Raw genomic sequence first — 24,875 nt, 5'->3', positions numbered from 1 at the left:
AGACTCCTGAACAGCTAATCAAAGGGCTGCACAGACCTCTCTTTTAAATTTTTATACATTTATTTCACCTTTATTTAACCAGGTAGGCCAGTTGAGAACAAATACTAATTTACAACTGCGACCTGGCCAAGATAAAGCAAAGCAGTGCGACACATACAAAAACCCAGAGTTACACATGGAATAAACAAACGTACAGTCAATAACACAATAGAAAAGTCTATAAACAGTGTGTGCAAATGAAGTAAGATTAGGGAGGTAAGGCAATAAATAGGCCATAGTGGCGAAATAATTACAATTTAGCAATTAAATACTGGAGTGATAGACGTGCAGAAGATGAATGTGCAAGTAGAGATACTGGGGTGCAAAGGAGCAAAAAAAACGAAAAACAATATGGGGATGAGGTAGTTGAGTGGGTTATTTACAGATGGGCTATGTACAGGTGCAATGATCTGTAAACTGCTCTGTCAGCTAATGCTTAAAGTTAGTGAGGTAGATATGAGTCTCCAGCTTCAGTGACTTCATTGGCAGCAGAGAACTGGAAGGAAAGGCGGCCAAAGGAGGAATTGGCTTTGGGGGTGACGAGTGAAATATACCTTCTGGAGTGCGTGCTACGGGTGGATGCTGCTATGGTGACCAGTGACCAGTGAGCTGAGATAAGGTGGGGCTTTACCTAGCAAAGACTTATAGATGACCTGGAGCCAGTGAGTTTGGCGGCGAATATGAAGCGAGGGCCAGCCAACGAGAGCATACAGGTCGCAGTGGTGGGTAGTATATGGCGCTTTGGTGACAAAACGGATGGCACTGTGATAGACTACATCCAATTTGCTGAGTAGAGTGTTGGAGGCTATTTTGTAAATGACATCGCCAAAGTCAAGGATCGGTAGGATAGTCAGTTTTACGAGGGTATGTTTTGGCAGCATGAGTGAAGGATGCTTTGTTGCGAAATAGGAAGCCGATTCTAGATTTAATTTTGGATTGGAGATGCTTTATGTGAGTCTGGAAGGAGAGTTTATAGTCTAACCAGACACCTAGGTATATGTAGTTGTCCACATATTCTAAGTCAGAACCGTCCAGAGTAGTGATGCTAGATGGGCGAGCAGGTGCGGGCAGCGATTGGTTGAAAAGCATGCATTTAGTTTTACTTTCATTTAAGAGCAGTTGGAGGCCACGGAAGGAGTCGTGTATGGCATTGAAGCTCGTCTGGAGGTTAGTTAACACAGTGTCCAAAGAAGGGCCAGATGTATACAAAATGGTGTCGTCTGCGTAGAGGTGGATCAGAGAATCACCAGCAGCAAGAGCAACATAATTGAGCTATACAGAAAAGAGTCGGCTCGAGAATTGAACCCTGTAGCACCCCCATAGAGACTGCCACAGGTCCAGACAACAGGCCCTCCGATTTGACACACTGAACTCTCTCTGAGAAGTAATTGTTGAACCAGGTGAGGCAGTCATTTGAGAAACCAAGGCTGTTGAGTGCCGATGAGAATGCGGTGATTGACAGTCGAAAGCCTTGGCCAGGTCGATGAATAAAACTGCACAGTTTTGTCATTTATCGATGGCGGTTATGATATCGTTTAGGATAATTTTAGAAAGAGAGGGTCCAGATTATCTAGCCCAGCTGATTTGTAGGGGTCCAGATTTTGCAGCTCTTTCAGAACATCAGCTATCTGGATTTGGGTGAAGGAGAAATGGGGGAGGCTTGGGCAAGTTGCTGTGGGGGGTGCAGAGCTGTTGACCGGGGTAGGGGTAGCCAGGTGGAAAGCATGGCCAGCCGTAGAAAAATGCTTTTTGAAATTCTCGATTATCGTGGATTTATCGGTGGTGACAGTGTTTCCTAGCCTCAGTGCAGTGGGCAGCTGGCAGGAGGTGCTCTTATTCTCCATGGACTTTACAGGGTCTCAGAACTTTTTTGGAGTTTGTGCTACAGGATGCAAATTTTTACGCTGGTGCTACTCTCTGTTTATTATCTATGCAAAGTCACGTTAACTCTACCTACATGTACATATTACCTCAATTACCTCGACTAACTGGTGCCCCCGCACATTGACTCTGTACCAGTACCCCCTGTATATAGCCTCGCTATTGTTATTTTACTGCTGCTGTTAAATTATTTGGTTATTTTATTTTTTACTCATCTATCTTTTACTTAACACTCATTTTTCTTAAAACTGCATTGTTGGTTAATGGCTTGTAAGTAAGCTTTTCACTGTAAGGTCTACCACACCTGTTGTATTCGGCTCATGTGATTTGATTTCTATGGGGTGGTTTATCTTGGGTTTGTGAAGTATCACTTAATATTCTTATTTTCTTTTTACAGCTTTCTTGTGTTGTCAGCTACCCTTGAAATCCACATCGATCTTTATGATTAGCATCATTGATTTATCATCATATCACCATCCTCAACTTGTGAGAACCACTTGAATAGCAACCTGACCCCACTGCTCACCCCTGTGGCGTGTTGTTGCAGCAATCCTGTCCTGGCCTCTTCTAGTCTGTCTCGTGAGAATTTGGTTCTGTGTTCCCGAGACGTGTTTCCCTCGGAAACGTTTTGGCCACACCTATTATCGCAAAGCGGATAGATGGGTTAGCAACGCAAGCGAATGTTTGCGACTACATAAACATAGTCAGCTAAATGAACGCGTATTATTAATTTAAAACGGTAATTTTGTCGGCATATCAACATATAATTATGGATTCCGTCAACGCTTTCAACTTGGAGGTAAAACATGAAGCTGTCGGTTAGCTAGCTACGCAGCTATTCTGCTAGCTAATCTAGCTAATGTTAGCTAGTTGAACTGTCGATGGATTGTCCAAATATGTCATAATTTAGCCAACTGTGTGTCATGTTACTTAAATAATGTAGCCCACCAGAAGGACAATGTGTTTATTAAATGTAATAGCAAATCAAACGTTAGCTAGCTAAGCTACCCACTTTTCGACCTTCCAATCTACAACTCAAAAATGATTAACGTTACGCAGCTAACGATAACAATCTGAAAGCTATCATGCAAGATGATGGCGAACTTTGCCCTTCTTGTTGACCTAAGAAGATGGAGCATCAACCTCAAGAGTTTTCTTGCTCAACTGGTCTGCGATTAATGTATAACTCATGCCATAAACTGCTGATAGTGTGAACGCTATTCCACGGCGAGTTTTCTGTTTTGTTGTGCTGATAGGGTCGGCTTGTTATTGACAAATACGCCAATGGTGGCTAATTTAGCTAACTAACTAACCTGAGTTGGTTTTGTTGTAGGAAATGCAGAAGCACATGGTTATGTCACTAAAAGTTTGATAATGTTAGTTGCCCAGTTGTTTCTATGCAAAAAGTTGGTTATGTCTTCCTGAAAAATACAACGTTACGTGAATATAACTAAAGTGTTATGGGGTAACGTTAGCAAGCGTTATTCTTGTTAGATAGCTGTCTTCCTCTTGCAGGTGACTAACGTTAGCCGTTTATTTTTTTTAGCCTAATCCGAAATATGCAGTTTTATCTTTCTTCACGTTGTGTATGTTATTCTGTATTTACACCATGTGTTCAGTGTAGAGGCATCAGTGTTTCCCCCCGTGAACACGACCTGTCTACCTCAATCCCTCAGTTCTGGTCTAACTGCTTATAAAAACAAATGTGCATTTGGGATTTATGTGGAGTCTGGATTAGATGACCTCGTTTAGGTGCTAGCTAAAAGTACTCTTCGTTTTCCTCCTTGTCCAGTTATTCTCCATGATTGACATGAAGCCTCCGATATCACGAGCAAAGATGATGTCAGTCACTAAATCAGCAATAAAGGCTATCAAGGTAAGTTCGGCCAACATTAGAGAAACGTGTGTGTTTCTCATTGGGAAATGAAATATGTAATTTATTTTAATGACAAAATGTGACATTTGATCCTGTTTCCACTTCTTGTCCCCCTCTCAGCTATACAAGCATGTAGTCCAGATTGTAGAGAAGTTCATCAAGAAGGTAAGTCATGGAAACACAACCAAGGAACTATTATCAATAGGGGGTCACTTTGCTTTCGGACAATGCCAGTAGCTTTCAAAAGCATATAACAAAAACAAACTTTTTTTTTTTACCCTTAATGTAATTTTGTAGACCAGTGATAATGTGGAAAGACCAGTGATGATAACATCTGTTACTTGTTACTCCAGTGTAAGCCAGAACTGAAAGTTCCTGGCCTATACGTGGTGGATTCCATTGTCCGACAGTCCCGACACCAGTTTGGAGTAGACAAGGACGTCTATGGACCCAGGTTCCAAAAGAACTTCACTCAGACCTTCCAGAACCTCTACCTCTGTCCACACGATGACAAGGTGGGTTATTACAGTAGCTGTTTCAGGGATGCAGCGATAACACACTAATCAGCGGTTAAATCGTTGATGTTTGTATAAAATTAATCAACGGTCAAATCATTGATGTTTGTATAAAATTAATCAGCGGTTAAATCGTTGATGTTTGTATAAATTTAATCAACGGTCAAATCATTGATGTTTGTATAAAATTAATCAGCGGTTAAATCATTGATGTTTGTATAAAATTAATCAGCGGTTAAATCATTGATGTTTGTATAAAATTAATCAGCGGTTAAATCATTGATGTTTGTATAAATTTAATCAACGGTCAAATCATTGATATTTGTATAAAATTAATCAGCGGTTAAGTAGTGGATGATTGTATTAAAATTAATCAGCGGTTAAGTAGTGGATGATTGTATTAAAATTAATCAGTGGTTAAGTAGTGGATGATTGTATTAAATTTAATCAGGGGTTAAGTAGTGGATGATTGTATTAAATTTAATCAGTGGTTAAGTAGTGGATGATTGTATTACATTTAATCAGTGGTTAAGTAGTGGATGATTGTATTACATTTAATCAGTGGTTAAGTAGTGGATGATTGTAATTAATTAATCAACGGTTAAATAGTGGATGATTTGTATTGACTTAATCAGTAGTTGGGTCGGGTGTGGCTGTATTGAGCTGATACAAAAATTAAGAGTTGAAACCTTACTCTTTCTGATATTCTTAAGGCCCAACTAAAACAGAACATAACTGTAAACCTCTCTCCTTACGGATTCTTATTCCTCCCCTTTCTGTCTCCCTTTCCCTCTCTCCCTGCAGAGTAAAATCATCCGTGTTCTCAACCTGTGGCAGAAGAACGCTGTATTTGAGATGGACATCGTCCAGCCCCTGTTGGACATGGCTGCTGGCTCCTTAGTCCCCGCTCCCTCCCCCGAGGAGGACCCCCAGCCCCAGGTGCCCAGTGCCTCTATAGCATCAGTCCAGTCCCCAGTCTCCAGTTCTTCCATAGCAGCAGCCCTGCCCCAAGTCTCCAGTGCCTCCATAGCAGCAGCCCTGCCCCAGCTCCCCCCACAGCTCCAGAACCCTGAGGCCCTGGCTGCCGTGGCACAGCTTTTCCAGTCTGGACAGGGACACGAGGTGAGAGCTATATAGAATGAACGTATGCATCACAATACCAGGTCAGCCATGATGAGTGCACCCATAGAGATCCTGTATTCTGTTTCCTACTTCTGTGAAGTTAAATTGCCCCATAACATTGCATTTGGCTGTTTACTGTAAACTAGTAAATTCTTCTGAAAATAAAGTTCTATACCAGCCCAATGAAGGATAAATGCATAGTATCTTGCTTGTCACCAAGGTAGTAACTGATTGGGTGGATTAAGTGTAATTCTGCTGTATTCCTTTCTGTCTGTCCAGCTTCAGAAGATCCTCCAGAGGTTCCAGCCAGGGCAACAGACTCCACCTATGGTTCCCAACACCATGGCTGAACAGAACCACCCACAGATGGTCCAAGGCCAGCATAATACACACCATCCACTGTTGAACACACACCAGACACATCCTACGGAGCAGAAGAACTCACTAGCTAAGGTAAGGCATTTTTGTACTTTAGGCATATTTCTTTTTGACCAACAGACAATTTAAGAGGCCTAATCTAACAGGACAGCTTTTGATTTCTGATTTATTAGGATCGTAATTAGTGACAGCTAGTCTTACTGGGATCCAACACATAACACATTTTTTGTTGTTGTTTTTTTGTCACATATCACATTTATTTCAAGCCCTTTTTACATTAGCAGATGTCACAAAGTGCTATACAGAAACCCAGCCTAAAATCCCAAACAGCAAGCAAGGAAGATGTAGAAACATGGTGGCTAGGAAAAACTCCCTAGATAGGCAGGAACCTAGGAAGAAACCTAGAGAGGAACCAGTCTGAGAAAGGTGGCCAGCCCTCTGTCTGTGCCGGGTGGAGATTATAACAGTACATTGCCATTAAGGCCCAATCATTCTTCAGGATGTTCAAACGTTCATAGATGACCAGCAGGGTCAAATAATAAGCACAGTGGTTGTTGAGGGTGCCACATGTCAGTACCAGTATCAACAGACCACCAACTTACTACCCTGAGACAAGGCTGAGTATAGCCCACAAAGATCTCCTCCACCGCACAAGACCAGACCGGAGATCATGTCAGTGATTCCACCCATTCAAGTGATGCAGGGACGGCATGGCAGAGCACTAGTAAGCCGGAGACTCAGCTCCTGTAATAGGATCAAAGGCAGAGAATCCCAGTGGAGGAAGTGGAGCCGGCCAGGCGTTGAGAGCTACGGCGGTTCTAAACTCCAGTGCCTCGCCGCTCACCTTCGCACCCCTGGGCCAGACTACACTCAATCATAGGACCTACTGAAGAGATGAGTCTTCAGTAAAGACTTAAAAGGTCGAGACTGAGTCTGCGTCTCTCACATGGATAGGCAGACCATTCCATAAAAATATAGCTCTATAGGAGAAAGCCCTGCCTCCAGCTGTTTGCCTAGAAATTCTAGGGACATTAGGGAAGCCTGTGTCTTGTACGTGTAGGTATGTACGACAGAACCACATCAGAGAGATAGGTAGGAGCAAGCAAAGCCCACGTAATGCTTTATAGGTTAGCAGTAAAACCTTGATCAGCCCTAGCCTTAACAGGAAGCCAGTGTAGAGGCTAGCACTGGAGTAATAGGATCACATTTTTAGGTTCTAGTCAAGATTCTAGCAGCCATGTTTAGCACTGACTGAAGTTTATTTAGCGCTTTAGCTGGAGAGTAGAGCATTGCAGTAGTCTAATCTAGAAGTGACAAAAGCATGGATTCGCTTTTCTGCATAATTTTTGGACAAAAAGTTTCAGATTTTTTAAATTGTTATGAAGATGGAAAAATGATGTCCTAGCTGTGTTCGTCACATTTAAGTCATTTAGCAGACGCTCTTATCCAGAGCGACTTACAAATTGGTGCATTCACCTTATGATATCCAGTGGAACAACCACTTTACAATATTCACTTTACACTTTACACTACACGTCAAAAGAGAGATCACGGTCCAGATTAACGCTGAGGTCCTTCAGTTTTATTTGAGACGACTCTACAACCATCAAGATTAATTGTCATATCATACAGCAGATCTCTTTGTTTCTTGTTACCTAGAACTAACTGTTTGGTCTGATAAAAAAAAAAAAAAAAGTTAATATTTGCATCCCTTCACTTCCTTATGTCTGAAACACAGGCTTCCAGTGGGGGGGGGGGGGGTTAATTTTGGGGCTTCACCGTGTTTCATTGAAATGTACAGCTGTGTGTCGTCCGCATAGCAGTGGAAGTTGACATTGTGTTTCCCGAATGACATCACCAAAAGGTTGAATATATATATAGCGAAAACAATAGTGTTCCTAAAACGGAACCTTGAGGAACACCAAAACTTAACATTGATTTGTCAGAGGACAAATCATCTACAGAGACGAACTGATACCTTTCCGACAGATAAGATATAAGCCAGACAAGAACTTCTCCGTGTAGACCAGTTAGGATTTCCAATCTCTCCAAAAGAATGTGGTGATCGATGGTGTCAAAGGCAGCACTAAGGTCTAGGAGGACAGATGCAGAGGCTTGGTCTGACGCCATTGAAAGGTTATTTACCACTTTAACTAGTGCAGTCTCGGTGCTATGATGGGGTCTAAAACCAGACCGGAGCTTTTCATATACTTTATTTGTCTTCAGGGAAGACAGTGAGTTGGTGTACAACACCTTTTTCCCCCAAAACGGAGAGGAATGGGATATTCAATATAGGCCGATATTTATTTTTTTAAATTTTTTTAAATCGTTTTTTATACATTTTCTGGGTCAAGGTTTGGCTTTTTCAAGAGAGGCTTTATTACTGCCACTTCTTTAGTGAGTTTTGTACACATCTGGAGGATAGGGAGATGTTTTTTATGTTCAACATAGTAGGACCAAGTACAGGAAGTAGCTGTTTCAGTAGTTGGAATATGGTCCAGTATGCAGCTTGACGGTTTAGAGGCCATGAATGTGTCGAGATACAGGATTTAAAAGTAGCTGAATTCATCACTGCTGAAGTGAAAGCCATCCTCTCTTGGGGAATGCTGCTTTTTGGTTAGCTTTGTGACAGTATCAACAAATGTTGTAGTGTTCTTATTCTCCTCAATTAGGTTTGGAAAAATAGGATGATCGAGCAGCAGTGAGGGCTCTTCGATACTGTATTGTCTTTCCAAGCTTGTCGGAAGACTTCCAGTTTGGTGGAGCTCCATTTCCGTTCCAATTTTCTGGAAGCTTGCTTCAGAGCTCGGGTATTTTCTGTATATCAGGGCGCTAGTTTCTGATGACAAATGTTTTTTTTTGTTTTTAATGGTGCGACTGCGTCTTGGGTTTTACGCAAGGTTAAATTTAGATCCTCAGTTAGGTGGTTAACCGATTTTTGTACTCCGACGACCTTGGGTAGGTGGAGGGAGAACGGAAGGGCATCTAGGAATTTTTGGGTTGTCCGAGAATTTATACAACGGCTTTTGATGATCCTTGGTTGGGGGTCTGAGCAGATTTATATGTTGCGATTGCAAACGTAATAAAATGTTGGTCCTATTAGTCCATGATTATGAAGAAGAACATTAAGATCCACAATATTTATTCCACGGGACAAAACTAGATCCAGTGTATGACTGTGGCAGTGAGTAGGTCCAGAGACATGTTGGACAAAACCCACTGAGTCGATGATGGCTCCAAAAGTCTTTTTGGAGTGGGTCTGTGGACTTTTCCATGTGAACATTGATGTCACCAAAAACTTGAATATTATCTGCCGTGACTACAAGATCCGATAGGCATTCAGGGAACTCAGTGAGGAACGCTGTATACGGCCCAGGAGGCCTGTAAAACAGTAGCTATAAAACGTGATTGAGTAGGTTGCATATATTTCATGACTAGAAGCTCAAAAGACGAAACCCCCCCCCCCTCCCTTTGTAATTTGAAATTTGTCGTACATGTTAGCAACACCTGTGCGGGATGCGTGGAGGATATGGTCACTAGTGTAATCAGGAGAAGAGGCCTCCAGAGGCTCCAACCCCCCCCCCCCCAGCATCCATATAGCCCACAACACCATGGCTGACCAGACATTACAATTTGCAGACATTTAATAACATTAACATGTAGTGTGTGTGTGTGAATCTATCAGTTACACATACATGTCAGTACATACACACAACAAATAGGTCGCGTGGGGGAGAGGTTTTCTTAAACCCTCCTTGAGAGGGATGGTCAGTCACAGATATTACGTCTAGTGTGATTATTACGGATGTCGAAGGAAATCATTGTACTCTGTTATGGATGTGTAGCTAAATTATGCATCTCTTATTGTTATGTAGCTAAATTATGCATCTCTTATTGTTGTGTAGCTAAATTATGCATCTCTTTATTGTTATGTAGCTAAATTATGCATCTCTTATTGTTGTGTAGCTAAATTATGCATCTCTTTATTGTTATGGAGCTAAATTATGCAGCTCTTATTGTTGTGTAGCTAAATTATGCATCTCTTATTGTTGTGTAGCTAAATTATGCATCCCTTTATTGTTATGGAGCTAAATTATGCAGGTCTTATTGTTATGGATGTGGAGCTAAATTATGCATCTCTTTATTGTTATGGAGCTAAATTATGCATCTCTTTATTGTTATGGCGCTAAATTATGCATCTCTTTATTGTTATGGAGCTAAATTATGCAGGTCTTATTGTTATGGATGTGGAGCTAAATTATGCATCTCTTTATTGTTATGGAGCTAAATTATGCAGGTCTTATTGTTATGGATGTGGAGCTAAATTATGCATCTCTTTATTGTTATGGAGCTAAATTATGCGGCTCTTATTGTTATGGAGCTAAATTATGCGGCTCTTATTGTTATGGAGCTAAATTATGCGGCTCTTATTGTTATGGGGCTAAATTATGCGGCTCTTGTTGTTATGGGGCTAAATTATGCGGCTTTTATTGTTATGGGGCTAAATTATGCGGCTTTTTATTGTTATGGGGCTAAATTATGCGGCTTTTTATTGTTATGGGGCTAAATTATGCGGCTTTTTATTGTTATGGGGCTAAATTATGCGGCTTTTTATTGTTATGGGGCTAAATTATGCGGCTTTTTATTGTTATGGGGCTAAATTATGCGGCTTTTTATTGTTATGGGGCTAAATTATGCGGCTTTTTATTGTTATGGGGCTAAATTATGCGGCTTTTTATTGTTATGGGGCTAAATTATGCGGCTTTTTATTGTTATGGGGCTAAATTATGCGGCTTTTTATTGTTATGGGGCTAAATTATGCGGCTTTTTATTGTTATGGGGCTAAATTATGCGGCTTTTTATTGTTATGGGGCTAAATTATGCGGCTTTTTATTGTTATGGGGCTAAATTATGCGGCTTTTTATTGTTATGGGGCTAAATTATGCGGCTTTTTATTGTTATGGGGCTAAATTATGCGGCTTTTTATTGTTATGGGGCTAAATTATGCGGCTTTTTATTGTTATGGGGCTAAATTATGCGGCTTTTTATTGTTATGGGGCTAAATTATGCGGCTTTTTATTGTTATGGGGCTAAATTATGCGGCTTTTTATTGTTATGGGGCTAAATTATGCGGCTTTTTATTGTTATGGGGCTAAATTATGCGGCTTTTATTGTTATGGGGCTAAATTATGCGGCTTTTATTGTTATGGATGTGGAGCTAAATTATGCTCTGCTCATTGTTATGGATGTGGAGCTAAATTATGCTCTGCTCATTGTTATGGTTGTCGATCTTCAGAAACTCCTGGACCGTTTTGATTATGACGACGAACCAGAAGAAGTAAAGAGAGAGGAGATGAATCCCCTTGTTCCAGGGAACCAGTACGATGGCCATTTTCCTGGTCAGATGCAGCCCAACCTGGAGCAACAGTTTCAGGGCCAGCCTGGCAGACAGCAGACGCCTGGTGGAGGATACCCTGGTCCGAACAAGGGCTCCAGCCAGAGCCAGCACACTGACCAGCAGAACCAGGACCAGGGAAACCCCAGAGAAAGAGAAGATCCGTCTGGGAGGAGGGAGGGGAGGCAGCGCGGCCACGGCAGGAGGTCACGCTCCAGGTCTGGCTCTCGGTAAGAAGCTGGGCCCTATTGTTGATATTAGTTATGTTTAGGAGACCTCTAATGGAATCCTGTCTGTTCCCACCTTTTAGCTTGGCTTTTAGTCCGCCCTATTACTGTTTTAGCTTTTAGTCCACCGTATTGATGTGTTAGCTTGGCTTTTAGTCCACCGTATTGCTCTGTTAGCTTGGCTTTTAGTCTGCCGTATTGCTGTGTTAGCTTGGCTGTTAGTCCACCGTATTGCTGTGTTAGCTTGGCTTTTAGTCCGCCGTATTGCTGTGTTAGCTTGGCTTTTAGTCCCCCGTATTGCTGTGTTAGCTTGGCTTTTAGTCCACCGTATTGCTGTCTTAGCTTGGCTTTTAGTCCACCGTATTGCTGTGTTAGCTTGGCTTTTAGTCCACCGTATTGCTGTGTTAGCTTGGCTTTTAGTCCCCGGATTGCTGTGTTAGCTTGGCTTTTAGTCCACCGTATTGCTGTGTTAGCTTGGCTTTTAGTCCACCGTATTGCTGTGTTAGCTTGGCTTTTAGTCCGCCGTATTGCTGTGTTAGCTTGGCTTTTAGTCCACCGTATTGCTGTGTTAGCTTGGCTTTTAGTCCACCGTATTGCTGTGTTAGCTTGACTTTTAGTCCACCGTATTGCTGTGTTAGCTTGACTTTTAGTCCACCGTATTGCTGTGTTAGCTTGGCTTTTAGTCCACTGTATTGCTGTGTTAGCTTGGCTTTTAGTCCACCGTATTATATTTTTTTGTCATCTATCTCGTTTGCTTTTATATAGTCATTTATATGCTTTTATATATACAGAGCGCTACCCTCCTGTAGGTTTTAACTCCAACCCTGTTCCTGGAGAGTTACCCTCCTGTAGGTGTTCACTCCAACTCCAGTTGTAACTAACCTGATTCAGCTTATCAACCAGGTAATTATTACAATCAGGTGCACTTGATTAGGGTTAAAGTGAAAACCTACAGGACGGCAGCTCTTCAGGAACAGGGTTGGAGTTAAAACCTACAGGGTGGTAGCTCTTCAGGAACAGGGTTGGAGAGCCCTGATTTTAGTGTGTTGTGATTTTAAAAACATTTGAAATAAGATTTTATTTCTCCAGTTCTCCCAGGAGAAAGAGGTCCAGGTCCGGTTCTCCCTCCCGGAAGCCCCGACACTCTTCACAGCGCTCCGGGTCCCGCTCCAGGGAAAGTCGCTGGAACTCCCCTCGCTCCCGCTCACAGGAGAGGAAGGAGAGAGAGAAGGACAAAGACCGTAGACAAAAAGGTCTGCCCAGCATCAAGAGCCAGACACTCAGTGGTACGTATTGTCAGATACACAAGGACCTGCGTCCCAAAATGGCTCCCTATTCCCTACTATATTTGACCAGTGCTCATATTGAATGTTTCCTTCGTTGTGTAGTTTGCACCACGACTCTGTGGGTGGGCCAGCTAGATAAGAAAACTTCTCAGCAGGACGTCATGTGTTTACTAGAGGAGTTTGGGCAGATAGACTCCATCAATGTAAGTATGAAGCTGACACTGGTCTACTCAATGGCAACCTATTCCCTTTTCATAGTGCACTACTTTTCACCGGAGACACATAAGAAATAGTCTAGTAGGAGAGTGCTCTGTATAAGACATAGCGGGAGATTGACCCTGAAAAAGACACTGGTCTGTTGTGAAAGGGAACAATTTAGGAGCTAAAACCAACCTTCTCCATCCCTCTCCCCTTCAGATGATCCCTCCTCGGGGCTGTGCCTACATAGTGATGGTCCACAGACAGGATGCCTACAGAGCTCTACACAAACTCGGCAGAGGAAGCTTCAAGGTCAACCAGAAGACCATTAAGGTACTTGTTGATTTATGTTAAACCAACTCTTTTTTTTAAATTTATAATGTGGTGAAAATATTCTAATCAAAGGAGAGACTTTTAGACTTCCTGAAAACAGTCAAACCTAATTGAATTACTGCGGACATGGAGCTTGTCAACGACCCCATCCATAGGTGATTTGTTGAGAAACCAACCAGCAGGGATAAGCCACAGCCCGGTTATAGCAAAGTTCATCCTCCTGGATGTTCATGACAAATCACAGATGAGAGAATTTATACCAAGGTACATTTTGCTCTCATGCAACAGACATCAAGATTTACATGGCGCCAAATATCTGTCTCTAGTTTATATACTGCTTGCTTATATAGGAATACTAATGCAAGCAAAGTAGACACTAGGTCATTTCCTTAAATAAACTGTAGATTGTGTCTCCCTGGCACCGACAGACAGGCACACAGACACTAACCATGGAATGTTGTCTTATCACCAAGCCGTCGTAAATCTACTGTCAACGTTACATCTGAGGCTTCTCTCTCTCTTCACACAGAAACATGAGTTCTAAACACACTATTCTGTTGCATCTAAGAAAAACAGTCAGTTTGAGTACTAATATAGGATTACATTCTAATATTTTGAGGAGGCAGGTAGCCTAGTGGTTAGAGGAGGCAGGTAGCCTAGTGGTTAGAGGAGGCAGGTAGCCTAGTGGTTAGAGGAGGCAGGTAGCCTGGTGGTTAGAGGAGGCAGGTAGCCTGGTGGTTAGAGGAGGCAGGTAGCCTGGTGGTTAGAGGAGGCAGGTAGCCTGGTGGTTAGAGGAGGCAGGTGGCCTGGTGGTTAGAGGGGGCAGGTGGCCTGGTGGTTAGAGGGGGCAGGTGGCCTGGTGGTTAGAGGGGGCAGGTGGCCTGGTGGTTAGAGGGGGCAGGTGGCCTGGTGGTTAGAGGGGGCAGGTGGCCTGGTGGTTAGAGGGGGCAGGTGGCCCGGTGGTGGTTAGAGGGGGCAGGTGGCCCGGTGGTGGGTTAGAGGGGGCAGGTGGCCCGGTGGTGGGTTAGAGGGGGCAGGTGGCCCGGTGGTGGGTTAGAGGGGGCAGGTGGCCCGGTGGTGGGTTAGAGGGGGCAGGCGGCCCGGTGGTGGGTTAGAGGGGGCAGGCGGCCCGGTGGTGGGTTAGAGGGGGCAGGCGGCCCGGTGGTGGGTTAGAGGGGGCAGGCGGCCCGGTGGTGGGTTAGAGGGGGCAGGCGGCCCGGTGGTGGGTTAGAGGGGGCAGGCGGCCCGGTGGTGGGTTAGAGGGGGCAGGCGGCCCGGTGGTGGGTTAGAGGGGGCAGGCGGCCCGGTGGTGGGTTAGAGGGGGCAGGCGGCCCGGTGGTGGGTTAGAGGGGGCAGGCGGCCCGGTGGTGGGTTAGAGGGGGCAGGCGGCCCGGTGGTGGGTTAGAGGGGGCAGGCGGCCCGGTGGTGGGTTAGAGGGGGCAGGCGGCCCGGTGGTGGGTTAGAGGGGGCAGGCGGCCCGGTGGTGGGTTAGAGGGGGCAGGCGGCCCGGTGGTGGGTTAGAGGGGGCAGGCGGCCCGGTGGTGGGTTAGAGGGGGCAGGCGGCCCGGTCAAACGTTTGACCCAAGTTAAACAATTTCCATGTTGTCTGTTGTCTGTACCTTGTGAGGTTTGGAAACACTTATGGATTTTGTCCTATGTTGCTCTGTCTGTATGCCATGTCTTGCTTGTCCTATGTTGCTCTGCGGGTGCTCACTGCTCATTGATTGTCTGTATTGTAATTGTTTTTAATAATCTGCCCAGGGACTGCTTTTGAAAAATAGCCGGTTTGCTGAAACAGGCACTTTTACTGAAACGTTGATTAATGTGCACTGTCCCTGTAAAAATATACTCAAACTCAATTTAAAGGCCATGCTACCAAATAGTAATTGAGTGTATGTAAACTTCTGACCCACGGGGAATGTGATGAAAGAAATATAAACTGAAATAAATAATTCTCTCTACTTGTATTCTGACATTTCACATTCTTAAAATAAAGTGGTGATCCTAACTGACCTAAGACAGGGAATTTTTACTAGGATTAAATGTCAGGAATTGTGAAAAACTGAGTTTAAATGTATTTGGCTATGGTGTATGTACACTTTCGACGTCAAATGTATGAATGTGTATGTATGTATGTATGTGTATTACTGCTCGACTAAAACAATCACGGTCGACCAATAGCCTAACGACCAAACAATCGATCAGTCAACTAATTGGGGTCAACCCTAAGAACATCAATGTTTTATTTTTCTATTAGAAAAGTGAAAACCTGGAAACTCAATTTGGGGGGGGGGGGGGGGGTGAATTTACCAAAATATATCAGATTTTATATGGCCCCACAACTGTAGACTGACAGATCAAAATCGCTAACAATAACCCCCCCTTTTTGAGATTGCGCAAAGGTTTAAAAAAAAAATCCCTCCAAACAATCAATGTAAATCTGATATTGTCAAGTTAAAAATGTTATTATTTGTGTATGGAGGGTCGTTCATTATAAGATACTTGATCAGCCTGTTTCCCCAGGACAGTCTTCTTCTCATTCTGGCCAGTTAACACCGGCCCAGGGGCAAATTTACCTGAATGTCAAGGGCGTGCTAATTTTAAAACATGTCCATTCATTATTAGCGTGTTTCTGTATGGAATGCAGGTACATTAGGGGACACAGGTCATTATCGGCGTGAAAAAAGATTGGTACGGCCAAATCGTGCTGGCGCCATCAACTGAACAAATTATATTTTGTTTAGTGTATAACTTAAATATATTGTGTTTATGTAGATTGGTCTCTATAGAGCCCTGTTTGTTTAGTGTCTAACCTAAATATATATTTGTCTTTTTGTCGGTTGGTCTCTATAGAGCCCTGTTTGTTTAGTGTCTAACCTAAATATATATTGTGTTTATGTAGATTGCGCAGGCTTTGAACAAGGTTATAGAGGCGACTAGTGTTTTCATGATACCAGAATTTTGACTTTGATACAAGGTTTAGTATCACGATGCGCAATACCAAAATGATACCACAGCAACAACAAAAAATAACACATCTAAAGTCACTGAATAACCACTGGGCTTTACATTGAACAATATGTTGATAATTGTACGACTAAAATAACGAATTCTTACAAAAATGAAACGCCCTATTAAATTACAGACGAATCTTACATTTTCCTGATGCAAAACCATAGCTGAGACTCAGAGCACTACATGGCCAAAAGTATGTGGACATCTGCTCATTGAGCATCTCATTACAATGTCATAGGCATTAATATGGAGTTGCCCCCCCCCCCCCCCCCCCCCCCCCCTGCTGCTATAACAGCCTCCACTATTCTGGGAAGGCTTTCAACTAGATGTTGGATGATTGCACCAGTGACTTGCTTCCATTCAGCCACGAGAATTAGTGAGGTCGGGCTCTAATGTTGTGCGATTAGGCCTGGCTCGCAGTCAGCGTTCCAATTCATCCCAAAAGTGTTTGATTTGGTTGAGGTCAGGGCTATGCGCAAGCCAGTCAAGTTCTTCCACCCCGATCTTGACATACCGCTTCTGTATGATCTCGCTTTGTGCACGGGTACATTGTCATGCTGAAACAGGACAGGGCAAAACCTGTTGCCACAAAGTTGTAAGCACAGAATCGTTTAGAATGTCATTGTATGCTGTAGCTTTAAGAATTCCCTTCACTGGAACTAAGGGGCCTAGTCCGAACCATGGGAAAACAGCCCCAGACCATTATTCCTCCTCCTCCACCAAACTTTACAGTTAGCACTATGCATTGGGGCAGGTAGCGTTCTCCTGGCATCGACAAACCCAAATTCATCCATCGTACTCATCATTCCAGAGAACGTGTTTCCACTGTTCCAGTCCAACAGCGCTGAGCTTGACACCACTCCAGCCGATGCTTGGCATTGCGCATGGTGATCTTAGTCTTGTGTGCAGCTGCTCGGCCGTGGAAACCCATTTCATGAAGCTCCCGACGAACAGTTATTGTGCTGACGTTGCTTCCCGATGCAGTTTGGAACTCTAGTGAGTGTTGCAACCGGTGACAGATGAGTTTTACACGCTTCTGCACTCTGTGGTCCTGTTCTATGCGCTTGTGTGGTCTACCACTTTGCAGCTTAGCCGTTGTTGCTCCTAGACGTTTCCACTTCACAATAACAGCACTTACAGTCAACCTGGGTAGCTCTAGCAGGGCAGAAATTTGACGAACTGACTTGTTGTAAAGGGTGGCGTCCTATGACAGTGCCACTTTAAAAAAAAAAAGTCACTGGGCTCTTAAGTACGTGCCAATGTCAATGGAGATTGCATGGCTGTGTGCTCGATTTTATACACCTGTCAGCAACGGGTGTGGCTGAAATAGTAGAATCCACTAATTTGAAGCGGTGTCCACATACTTTTGGCCATGTAATGTATCTGTGTTTATTTGCTAAACTTTGGACAAAATATTGGGTCAGATGACATTCATTAGATACATGATTCATTATACATTACAGCTCATTGTCACTCATATTATTAAATTTTTGTGGGGGGAGCTAAAACCTCCCAAGCACTACTTTTACACCTTTAGCTTAGTAGTTTCGGTAGGCCGACCCTCATCTACTCTGTAAGTAAAGTATGCCCATACTTTGCTTCTGGAGCCAGTTGTCAACAAGCTGCGGGCGTGGAGGAATGATGTTTTCCTTAGAAGTCATGCTGTCGGCGTTCTCTCTCCTCTCACTTGCTTCTCAAATGTGGCTCGGGCTGCGTCATCTACATGCACAAGTAGCCTGGCTAGCTTACTACCGCCCCCTAGAGAAGACATGTAGCCTGCTTGCTTACTACCGCCCCCTAGAGAAGACAAGTAGCCTGGCTAGCTTACTACCGCCCCCTAGAGAAGACAAGTAGCCTGGCTAGCTTACTATCGCCCCCTTGAGAAGACAAGTAGCCTGGCTAGCTTACTACCGCCCCCTAGAGAAGACAAGTAGCCTGGCTAGCTTACTATCGCCCCCTTGAGAAGACAAGTAGCCTGGCTAGCTTACTACCGCCCCCTAGAGAAGACAAGTAGCCTGGCTAGCTTACTATCGCCCCCTTGAGAAGACAAGTAGCCTGGCTAGCTTACTACCGCCCCCTAGAGAAGACAAGTAGCCTGGCTAGCTTACTATCGCCCCCTTGAGAAGACAAGTAGCCTGGCTAGCTTACTACCGCCCCCTTGAGAAGACAAGTAGCCTGGCTAGCTTACTACCGCCCCCTTGAGAAGACAAGTAGCCTGGCTAGCTTACTACCGCCCCCTTGAGAAGACAAGTAGCCTGGCTAGCTTACTACCGCCCCCTTGAGAAGACAAGTAGCCTGGCTAGCTTACTACCGCCCCCTTGAGAAGACAAGTAGCCTGGCTAGCTTACTACCGCCCCCTAGAGAAGACAAGTAGCCTGGCTAGCTTACTACCTCCCCCTAGAGAAGACAAGTAGCCTGGCTAGCTTACTACCGCCCCCAAGAGAAGACAAGTAGCCTGGCTAGCTTACTACCGCCCCCCTTGAGAAGACAAGTAGCCTGGCTAGCTTACTACCGCCCCCTAGAGAAGATTCAGACAAATTACTAGACAGACTGGTTCCTATCAATCCGTATATGTCGTGAGACACATTTGACAGAAAGTCCTGAAAGTAAAATTATTTCTGTTTCATGTTCTAGTATCGAAAAAGTACAGCACTTTCAGTATTCCAGGCAGCAACTCAGTTATTTATTTTTCTAAACCCAATGTTTTACATTGTTTTTAAAGATAATCTATATTGACGGTTGCTAAAATTAGTGGAAGATAAGCTTGTAATAGCCTGGGTTTATGGAGGAGTCAGTATTCACCAAAATGGACTGTTTGGCTGTCAAGGTTGATCCCAAAAGAGCCTCCTAAACTCAAAGGTGTCTCATTAGCAAACTAGTTTCCTCCTTGCTGACCTGACGATATGATTTGAAGACACGTATATTATAAGACAAAAATATTCTCATCATTTCGTCAGGTCAGCAAGGAGGAAACTAGTTTGCTAATTTGTTCTTTGTTCTTTTACTGAATAATTTAAGCGTATTGTATTTTTGTGTAGATTGCATGGGCCTTGAACAAGGGTATAAAGGCGACCCATAAGAAGTTCTGGGACATGGAGCGAGGCGTCACCTACATCCCCTGGAGCAAAGTGAAGATGGAGGAGCTGGAGGGGTACAGGGAGGGAGGCATGCTGGACGCAGAAACACTCTGTCCAGGTGAACATCTGACTGTCTTCTACAACCGCAACACTGTCTGCTTTGGGTGGATCTCAATTGTCTTCCTTGATTCCTCTCCTCGTCTCCTTCTCAAAATGCATTGGAGAAGAAGATTTCTGGTTCCTCTCCTTAGACCTCCTCCAATGCACTTTGAAGAAGGATGTGAGGAATCAAGGGGTCCCTGTTGAGATTCACCTTCTGTCTAGATGTGGAATTATTGTGGCCTGGAGTTTTTCCTGAACTCTCAACTTGACTCGTAAAAAAACTGGACTATAACTTTTCCTAGTTAGGTCAAGTGGTCTGAAGAAATTCCTGTCTAAGTCAGATATATTGGACACGGAGTTAGGTTATATCTATCTCTACATTGCTGGTGTAGCTAGCCTGTTTAAGTGTATAATTATTCCTGATTGATTGGTCTGTTTGTCAGAGTGGGGAGATGACGTGAAGGAGCTGACTAAACCAGGAGTACTGAACAATGGAGGAGTGGACGCCATGGAGACCGAGGGAGCTGCCACCGCCCACGTACAGGTAACACCCACTACAGGGGACCCAATGAAACACACCTCAGACAGCAGGGTCCCAATGAAACACACTAGTCTGGGTGTTCTGTCTCACCGTAGTATCTCACCGTCTTTTTTCTTGGGAAACAGAGTCTATCCTGAGGTTTTGTGCCTTAGTTGTCAGTTTTCTGTATTTGTTTATTAAAATTGCAGGTTTTCTAAGTATTGGTATAGAAATGCATACACTTTTCCTCAAAACAAATGCAACAATGTGAGAAAGTGGATGAATAAAAACCGATTTTACTAGTATCATGGCATGGGGTGACTAGTATTTCACAGGTTTTCACTCACCTCAGTACATCACCTATATAAAAACAAAGGTCTATATTGAAAGGCTGTTGTATAGCTTTCCTCCTGTAGTAAGTCAACCAGTCTGCATGCAATGATCCAGTTTCTGTCTACACGACACCTTTTTACTGAGTTTCACAATAACCCCCAATAAATGGAAAGGTTATGTTACTAGTCAATACTTGTCTTTTCACTTGTCTAATCCAAAAAAGGTGCCTTCCTGATATTCCCTGATAGTAAGATATTATGTGGGATCTAGGGATGTGACAAATGGAACATTTTTGATAATGTTTAAATGGCTATTTTTGTAGAGTTTTTCCAACAAAATTCCAACAATTTCAATGCAGCTGCACTGGTGCCAGAAATGGTTTGGGTCTCACAGTACGTCCCCTTTTCAGATGGTTTAGCTATTACACCTGTACTACCATTACTGTTCCTCCATTCCACCTTGTGGTTTGGTTTGTGTCTCACAGTACGTCCCTTTCAGATGGTTTAGCTATTACACCTGTACCGCCATTAATGTTCCTCCATTCCACCTTGTGGTTTGGGTCTCACAGTACGTCCCCTTTCAGATGGTTTAACTATTACACCTGTACTACCATTACTGTTCCTCCATTCCACCTTGTGGTTTGGGTCTCACAGTACGTCCCCTTTCAGATGGTTTAACTATTACACCTGTACTACCATTACTGTTCCTCCATTCCACCTTGTGGTTTGGGTCTCACAGTACGTCCCCTTTCAGATGGTTTAACTATTACACCTGTACCGTCATTAATGTTCCTCCATTCCACCTTGCAAAAGTTTGGATTTCCTTCTCATTTAACTTCTCATAGTGTTGCCATACAGGACTTCCCTGCTGTCGCTTGCCTTCCTCTGACATTTTTACCAACTGTTAACGACGATGACGTAGTGGTGGAGCGTCACCCCAAAATTAATTGATTTCTCGACACCTTGCATGTCGACTCCCGGCGCCGAATCCCGATTCTGAGTGTCAAGATTTGATTCTGCTAAGAATCGTTTTTACGTTTCAGTGTTTTGGGAGAGGAGAGACTAGTTGCTGTACATCGCAGAACACAAACTCACATCTTTCATAGCGAGCTAGCGATGGACTGAACGAGAGGAGTGGCACAGTATTGGCAGTTCGGCCACCAGGCAGACAGTCAGAACCGTGCACTAGGTCTATCTATCAGTATAGACAGGTCAGCCACCAGACAGTCAGAACCGTGCACTAGGTCTATCTATCAGTATAGACAGGTCAGCCACCAGACAGACAGAACCGTGCACTAGGCCTATCGATCAGTATAGACAGGTCAGCCACCAGACAGACAGAACCATGCACTAGGCCTATCGATCAGTATAGACAGGTCAGCCACCAGACAGTCAGACCGTGCACTAGGCCTATCGATCAGTATAGACAGGTCAGCCACCAGACAGTCAGAACCGTGCACTAGGCCTATCGATCAGTATGGACAGGTCAGCCACCAGACAGTCAGAACCGTGCACTAGGCCTATCGATCGGCAAATCAAAAGCTGTATGTCGCAAAGGAATGCTCTCTCGCAATTTCTTGGCTTGCAACTTCAGTAAAGCAGGGCCTATCATTTAATGAATAGGCCAAGATGATTCAAAACGCAACAGACCAAAGACTGAACACACACTGGCATCGTTAGCAAAGAGAAAGAGCAGGCGAGCCAGCGTGAGGAAGAGAGCAGGCGAGCCAGCGTGAGGAAGAGAGCAGGCGAGCCAGCGTGAGGAAGAGAGCAGGCGAGCCAGCGTGAGGAAGAGAGCAGGCGAGCCAGCGTGAGGAAGAGAGCAGGCGAGCCAGCGTGAGGAAGAGAGCAGGCGAGCCAGCGTGAGGAAGAGAGCAGGCGAGCCAGCGTGAGGAAGAGAGCAGGCGAGCCAGCGTGAGGAAGAGAGCAGGCGAGCCAGCGTGAGGAAGAGAGCAGGCGAGCCAGCGTGAGGAAGAGAGCAGGCGAGCCAGCGTGAGGAAGAGAGCAGGCGAGCCAGCGTGAGGAAGAGAGCAGGCGAGCCAGCGTGAGGAAGAGAGCAGGCGAGCCAGCGTGAGGAAGAGAGCAGGCGAGCCAGCGTGAGGAAGAGAGCTGGCGAGCCAGCGTGAGGAAGAGAGAGGAGGGGTCAGGCAGAAAGAACTGTGAACATATGTCTTGGTAACCTGTATCTTTTGCACTCTTGCACGCCTCGCAAATTCACCAAAGTAGCCTCAAGTTCACCTCTTCCTCTCCTGGTTTTATTTAAATGGCGCACTCCCCCCCCCCCCCCCCAGGCCTTTTATAGCCTAACGTCTAGTTGGGCTGGAACACAGACAATCGTGTTTTGTGATGACTATTGCACTGTGATGTTAACAGATTTTTCCAGTTAGGGACTTTTCTCAATGGTTCCAAATTTCGTTTTAACGTTGACCCTTCTAGTAGGGCCGCGTTGGTCACTGAAACAGACGATAAACAGTTTTGCATAAAAATAAAACCTTTTTATGAAGCTGATCTAGAGTTTGTAATATGGATTTTTCTACCATTTTTGAGTGTACCACCTGGTGTTCGGCTCCCTCGGATTGATTTTTCACCATATCAATATCAGCTGCTGTTCAAAGTCCTTTTTGCCCTTTTTGTTTTTTCAAGCCAAATATATTGACATTCTAATTCGATTGACATTAGTTTGAACGGAATGTAATTGTGAGACTCTGAGGACTGCGTGCCCTCTGTCACAGTCATGAGGTGAGGGACTATCACACCATTCTGTGATGTGCAGATGGGCCTGAAGTCCACTCGGTTTGTATATACTTCCTAGCATGACGGAGGCAGAATGATCTATGCTATCATGAAGATCATTGAACCAGCTTAATATTTGACTCACTTAACCCAGGATTTTAAAATATGTTTCTCTTTTGAGATGATCCCATTGGAAGGAACAACCTGTTCCACATTCCTTTAATACAGTGCACTTTGGAAAGTATTCAGACCCTTTGACTTGTTCCACATTTTGTGACGTTACAGCCTTATTCTAAAATGGATTACATGTTATTTTTTCCCCCTCATCAATCTACACACAATACACCACAATGACATCACAATACCCCACAATGACATCACAATACCCCACAATGACATCACAATACCCCATAATGACATCACAATACCCCAAAATGCCAAAGCAAAAACAGGTTTAGACATTTTTGCAAGTGTATAAAAAATAAAGTAACTGAAATTACATGTTCATAAGTATTCAGACCCTTTAATCAGTACTTTGTCGAGGCACCTTTTGGCAGCGAGTACAGTCTCGAGTCTTCTTGGGTATGACGCTACAAGCTTGGCACACCTGTATTTGGGGAGTTTCTCCCATTCTTCTCTGCAGAGCCTCTCAAGCTCTGTCAGGATGGATGGGGAGCGTTGCTGCACAGCTATTATCAGGTATCTCCAGAGATGTTCAAGTCCAGGCTCTGGCTGGGCCCACTCAAGGACATTGATACATACTCCTGCGTTGTCTTGGCTGTGTACTTAGGGTCGTTGTCCTGTTGGAAGGTGAACCTTCGCCACGGTCGGAGGTCCTGAGCGCTCTGGAACAGGTTTTCATCAAGGATCTCTCAGTACTTTGCTCCGTTCATCTTTGCCTCGATCCTGACTAGTCTCCCAGTCCCTGCTTCTGAAAAACATCCCCACAGCATGATGCTGCCATCACCATGCTTCACCGTAGGGATGGTGCCAGGTTTCCTCCATATGTGACGCTTGACATTCAGGCCAAAGAGTTCAATCTTGTTTTCATCAGACCAGAGAATCTTGTTTCTCATGGTCTGAGAGACCTTTAGGTGCCCTTTGGCAAACTCCAAGCGGGCTGTCATGTGCCGTCTGGCCACTCTACCATAAAGGCCTGATAGGTGGAATGCTGCAGAGATGGTTGTACTTCTGGAAGGTTCTCCCATCTCCACAGAGGAACTCTGGAGCTCTGTCAGAGTGACCATCGGGTTCTTGGTCACCTCCCTGACCAAGGCCCTTCTCCACCAATTGTTCAGTTTGGCTGAGCGGCCAGTTCTAGAAAGATTAGGTGGTTCCAAACGTATGTAAATGTGACATTTTCAGTTTTTTATATAAAATGTAGGAACTGTTTCCTTTGTCATTATGGATTATTGTGTGTCGATTGATCACTTAAAAAAATAATTATTTAATCCATTTTAGAATATGGCTGTAATGTAACAAAATGTGGAAAAGGGGAAAGGGTCTTTCTGATTGCACTGTAATGCTCACAACACAAAAATAATCACATGATTTATTATTCAAAATATATTAGCAGATGGATTGCTTCACATCAAGTTTGACCTGTTAGTTGCATCGTGTGTGTGTGTGTGTATATAGGTTGTACCAGAGGCTGTTTCTTGTTACAAGGCAGATCAGGGTTGTACTACTATGGACAATTGTGCTTGTAACTGTGTTCCTAGTTCTTGCACACAAACACACATGAACCCATGGACCTGAACGTTGTGGCATGTGCAGCAATCAAACACAACACAAGTTTATGGTTGTCTTCAGACGCAGGCTTGGGATTTTATTATATTTTTTAGAA

At 44.1% G+C, this 24,875-nt stretch overlaps 1 protein-coding gene across 1 annotated transcript in view; it reads left to right on the top strand.

The window, feature by feature from the left end:
- Positions 1–2,531: 2,531 nt before the first annotated feature.
- The window catches only part of LOC129822383 (SR-related and CTD-associated factor 4-like), a 42,419-nt gene continuing 20,075 nt past the window's right edge, over positions 2,532–24,875 (top strand). Inside the window, exons 1-12 of the mRNA XM_055880629.1 lie at positions 2,532–2,719; positions 3,713–3,796; positions 3,917–3,961; positions 4,150–4,311; positions 5,116–5,433; positions 5,713–5,886; positions 11,108–11,436; positions 12,523–12,719; positions 12,822–12,922; positions 13,137–13,250; positions 19,304–19,460; positions 19,888–19,988. Coding sequence (XP_055736604.1) covers positions 2,690–2,719; positions 3,713–3,796; positions 3,917–3,961; positions 4,150–4,311; positions 5,116–5,433; positions 5,713–5,886; positions 11,108–11,436; positions 12,523–12,719; positions 12,822–12,922; positions 13,137–13,250; positions 19,304–19,460; positions 19,888–19,988 — 1,812 coding nt within the window. The 5' untranslated portion in view covers positions 2,532–2,689. The remainder of the gene's footprint in view (positions 2,720–3,712; positions 3,797–3,916; positions 3,962–4,149; positions 4,312–5,115; positions 5,434–5,712; positions 5,887–11,107; positions 11,437–12,522; positions 12,720–12,821; positions 12,923–13,136; positions 13,251–19,303; positions 19,461–19,887; positions 19,989–24,875) is intronic.

Source organism: Salvelinus fontinalis, chromosome 24 (assembly GCF_029448725.1).
Source record: "Salvelinus fontinalis isolate EN_2023a chromosome 24, ASM2944872v1, whole genome shotgun sequence".
Classification (NCBI taxonomy): Eukaryota; Metazoa; Chordata; class Actinopteri; order Salmoniformes; family Salmonidae; genus Salvelinus; species Salvelinus fontinalis.
Note: the sequence above shows the minus strand (reverse complement) of the source record. Positions and strands in the feature narration are given on the sequence as shown.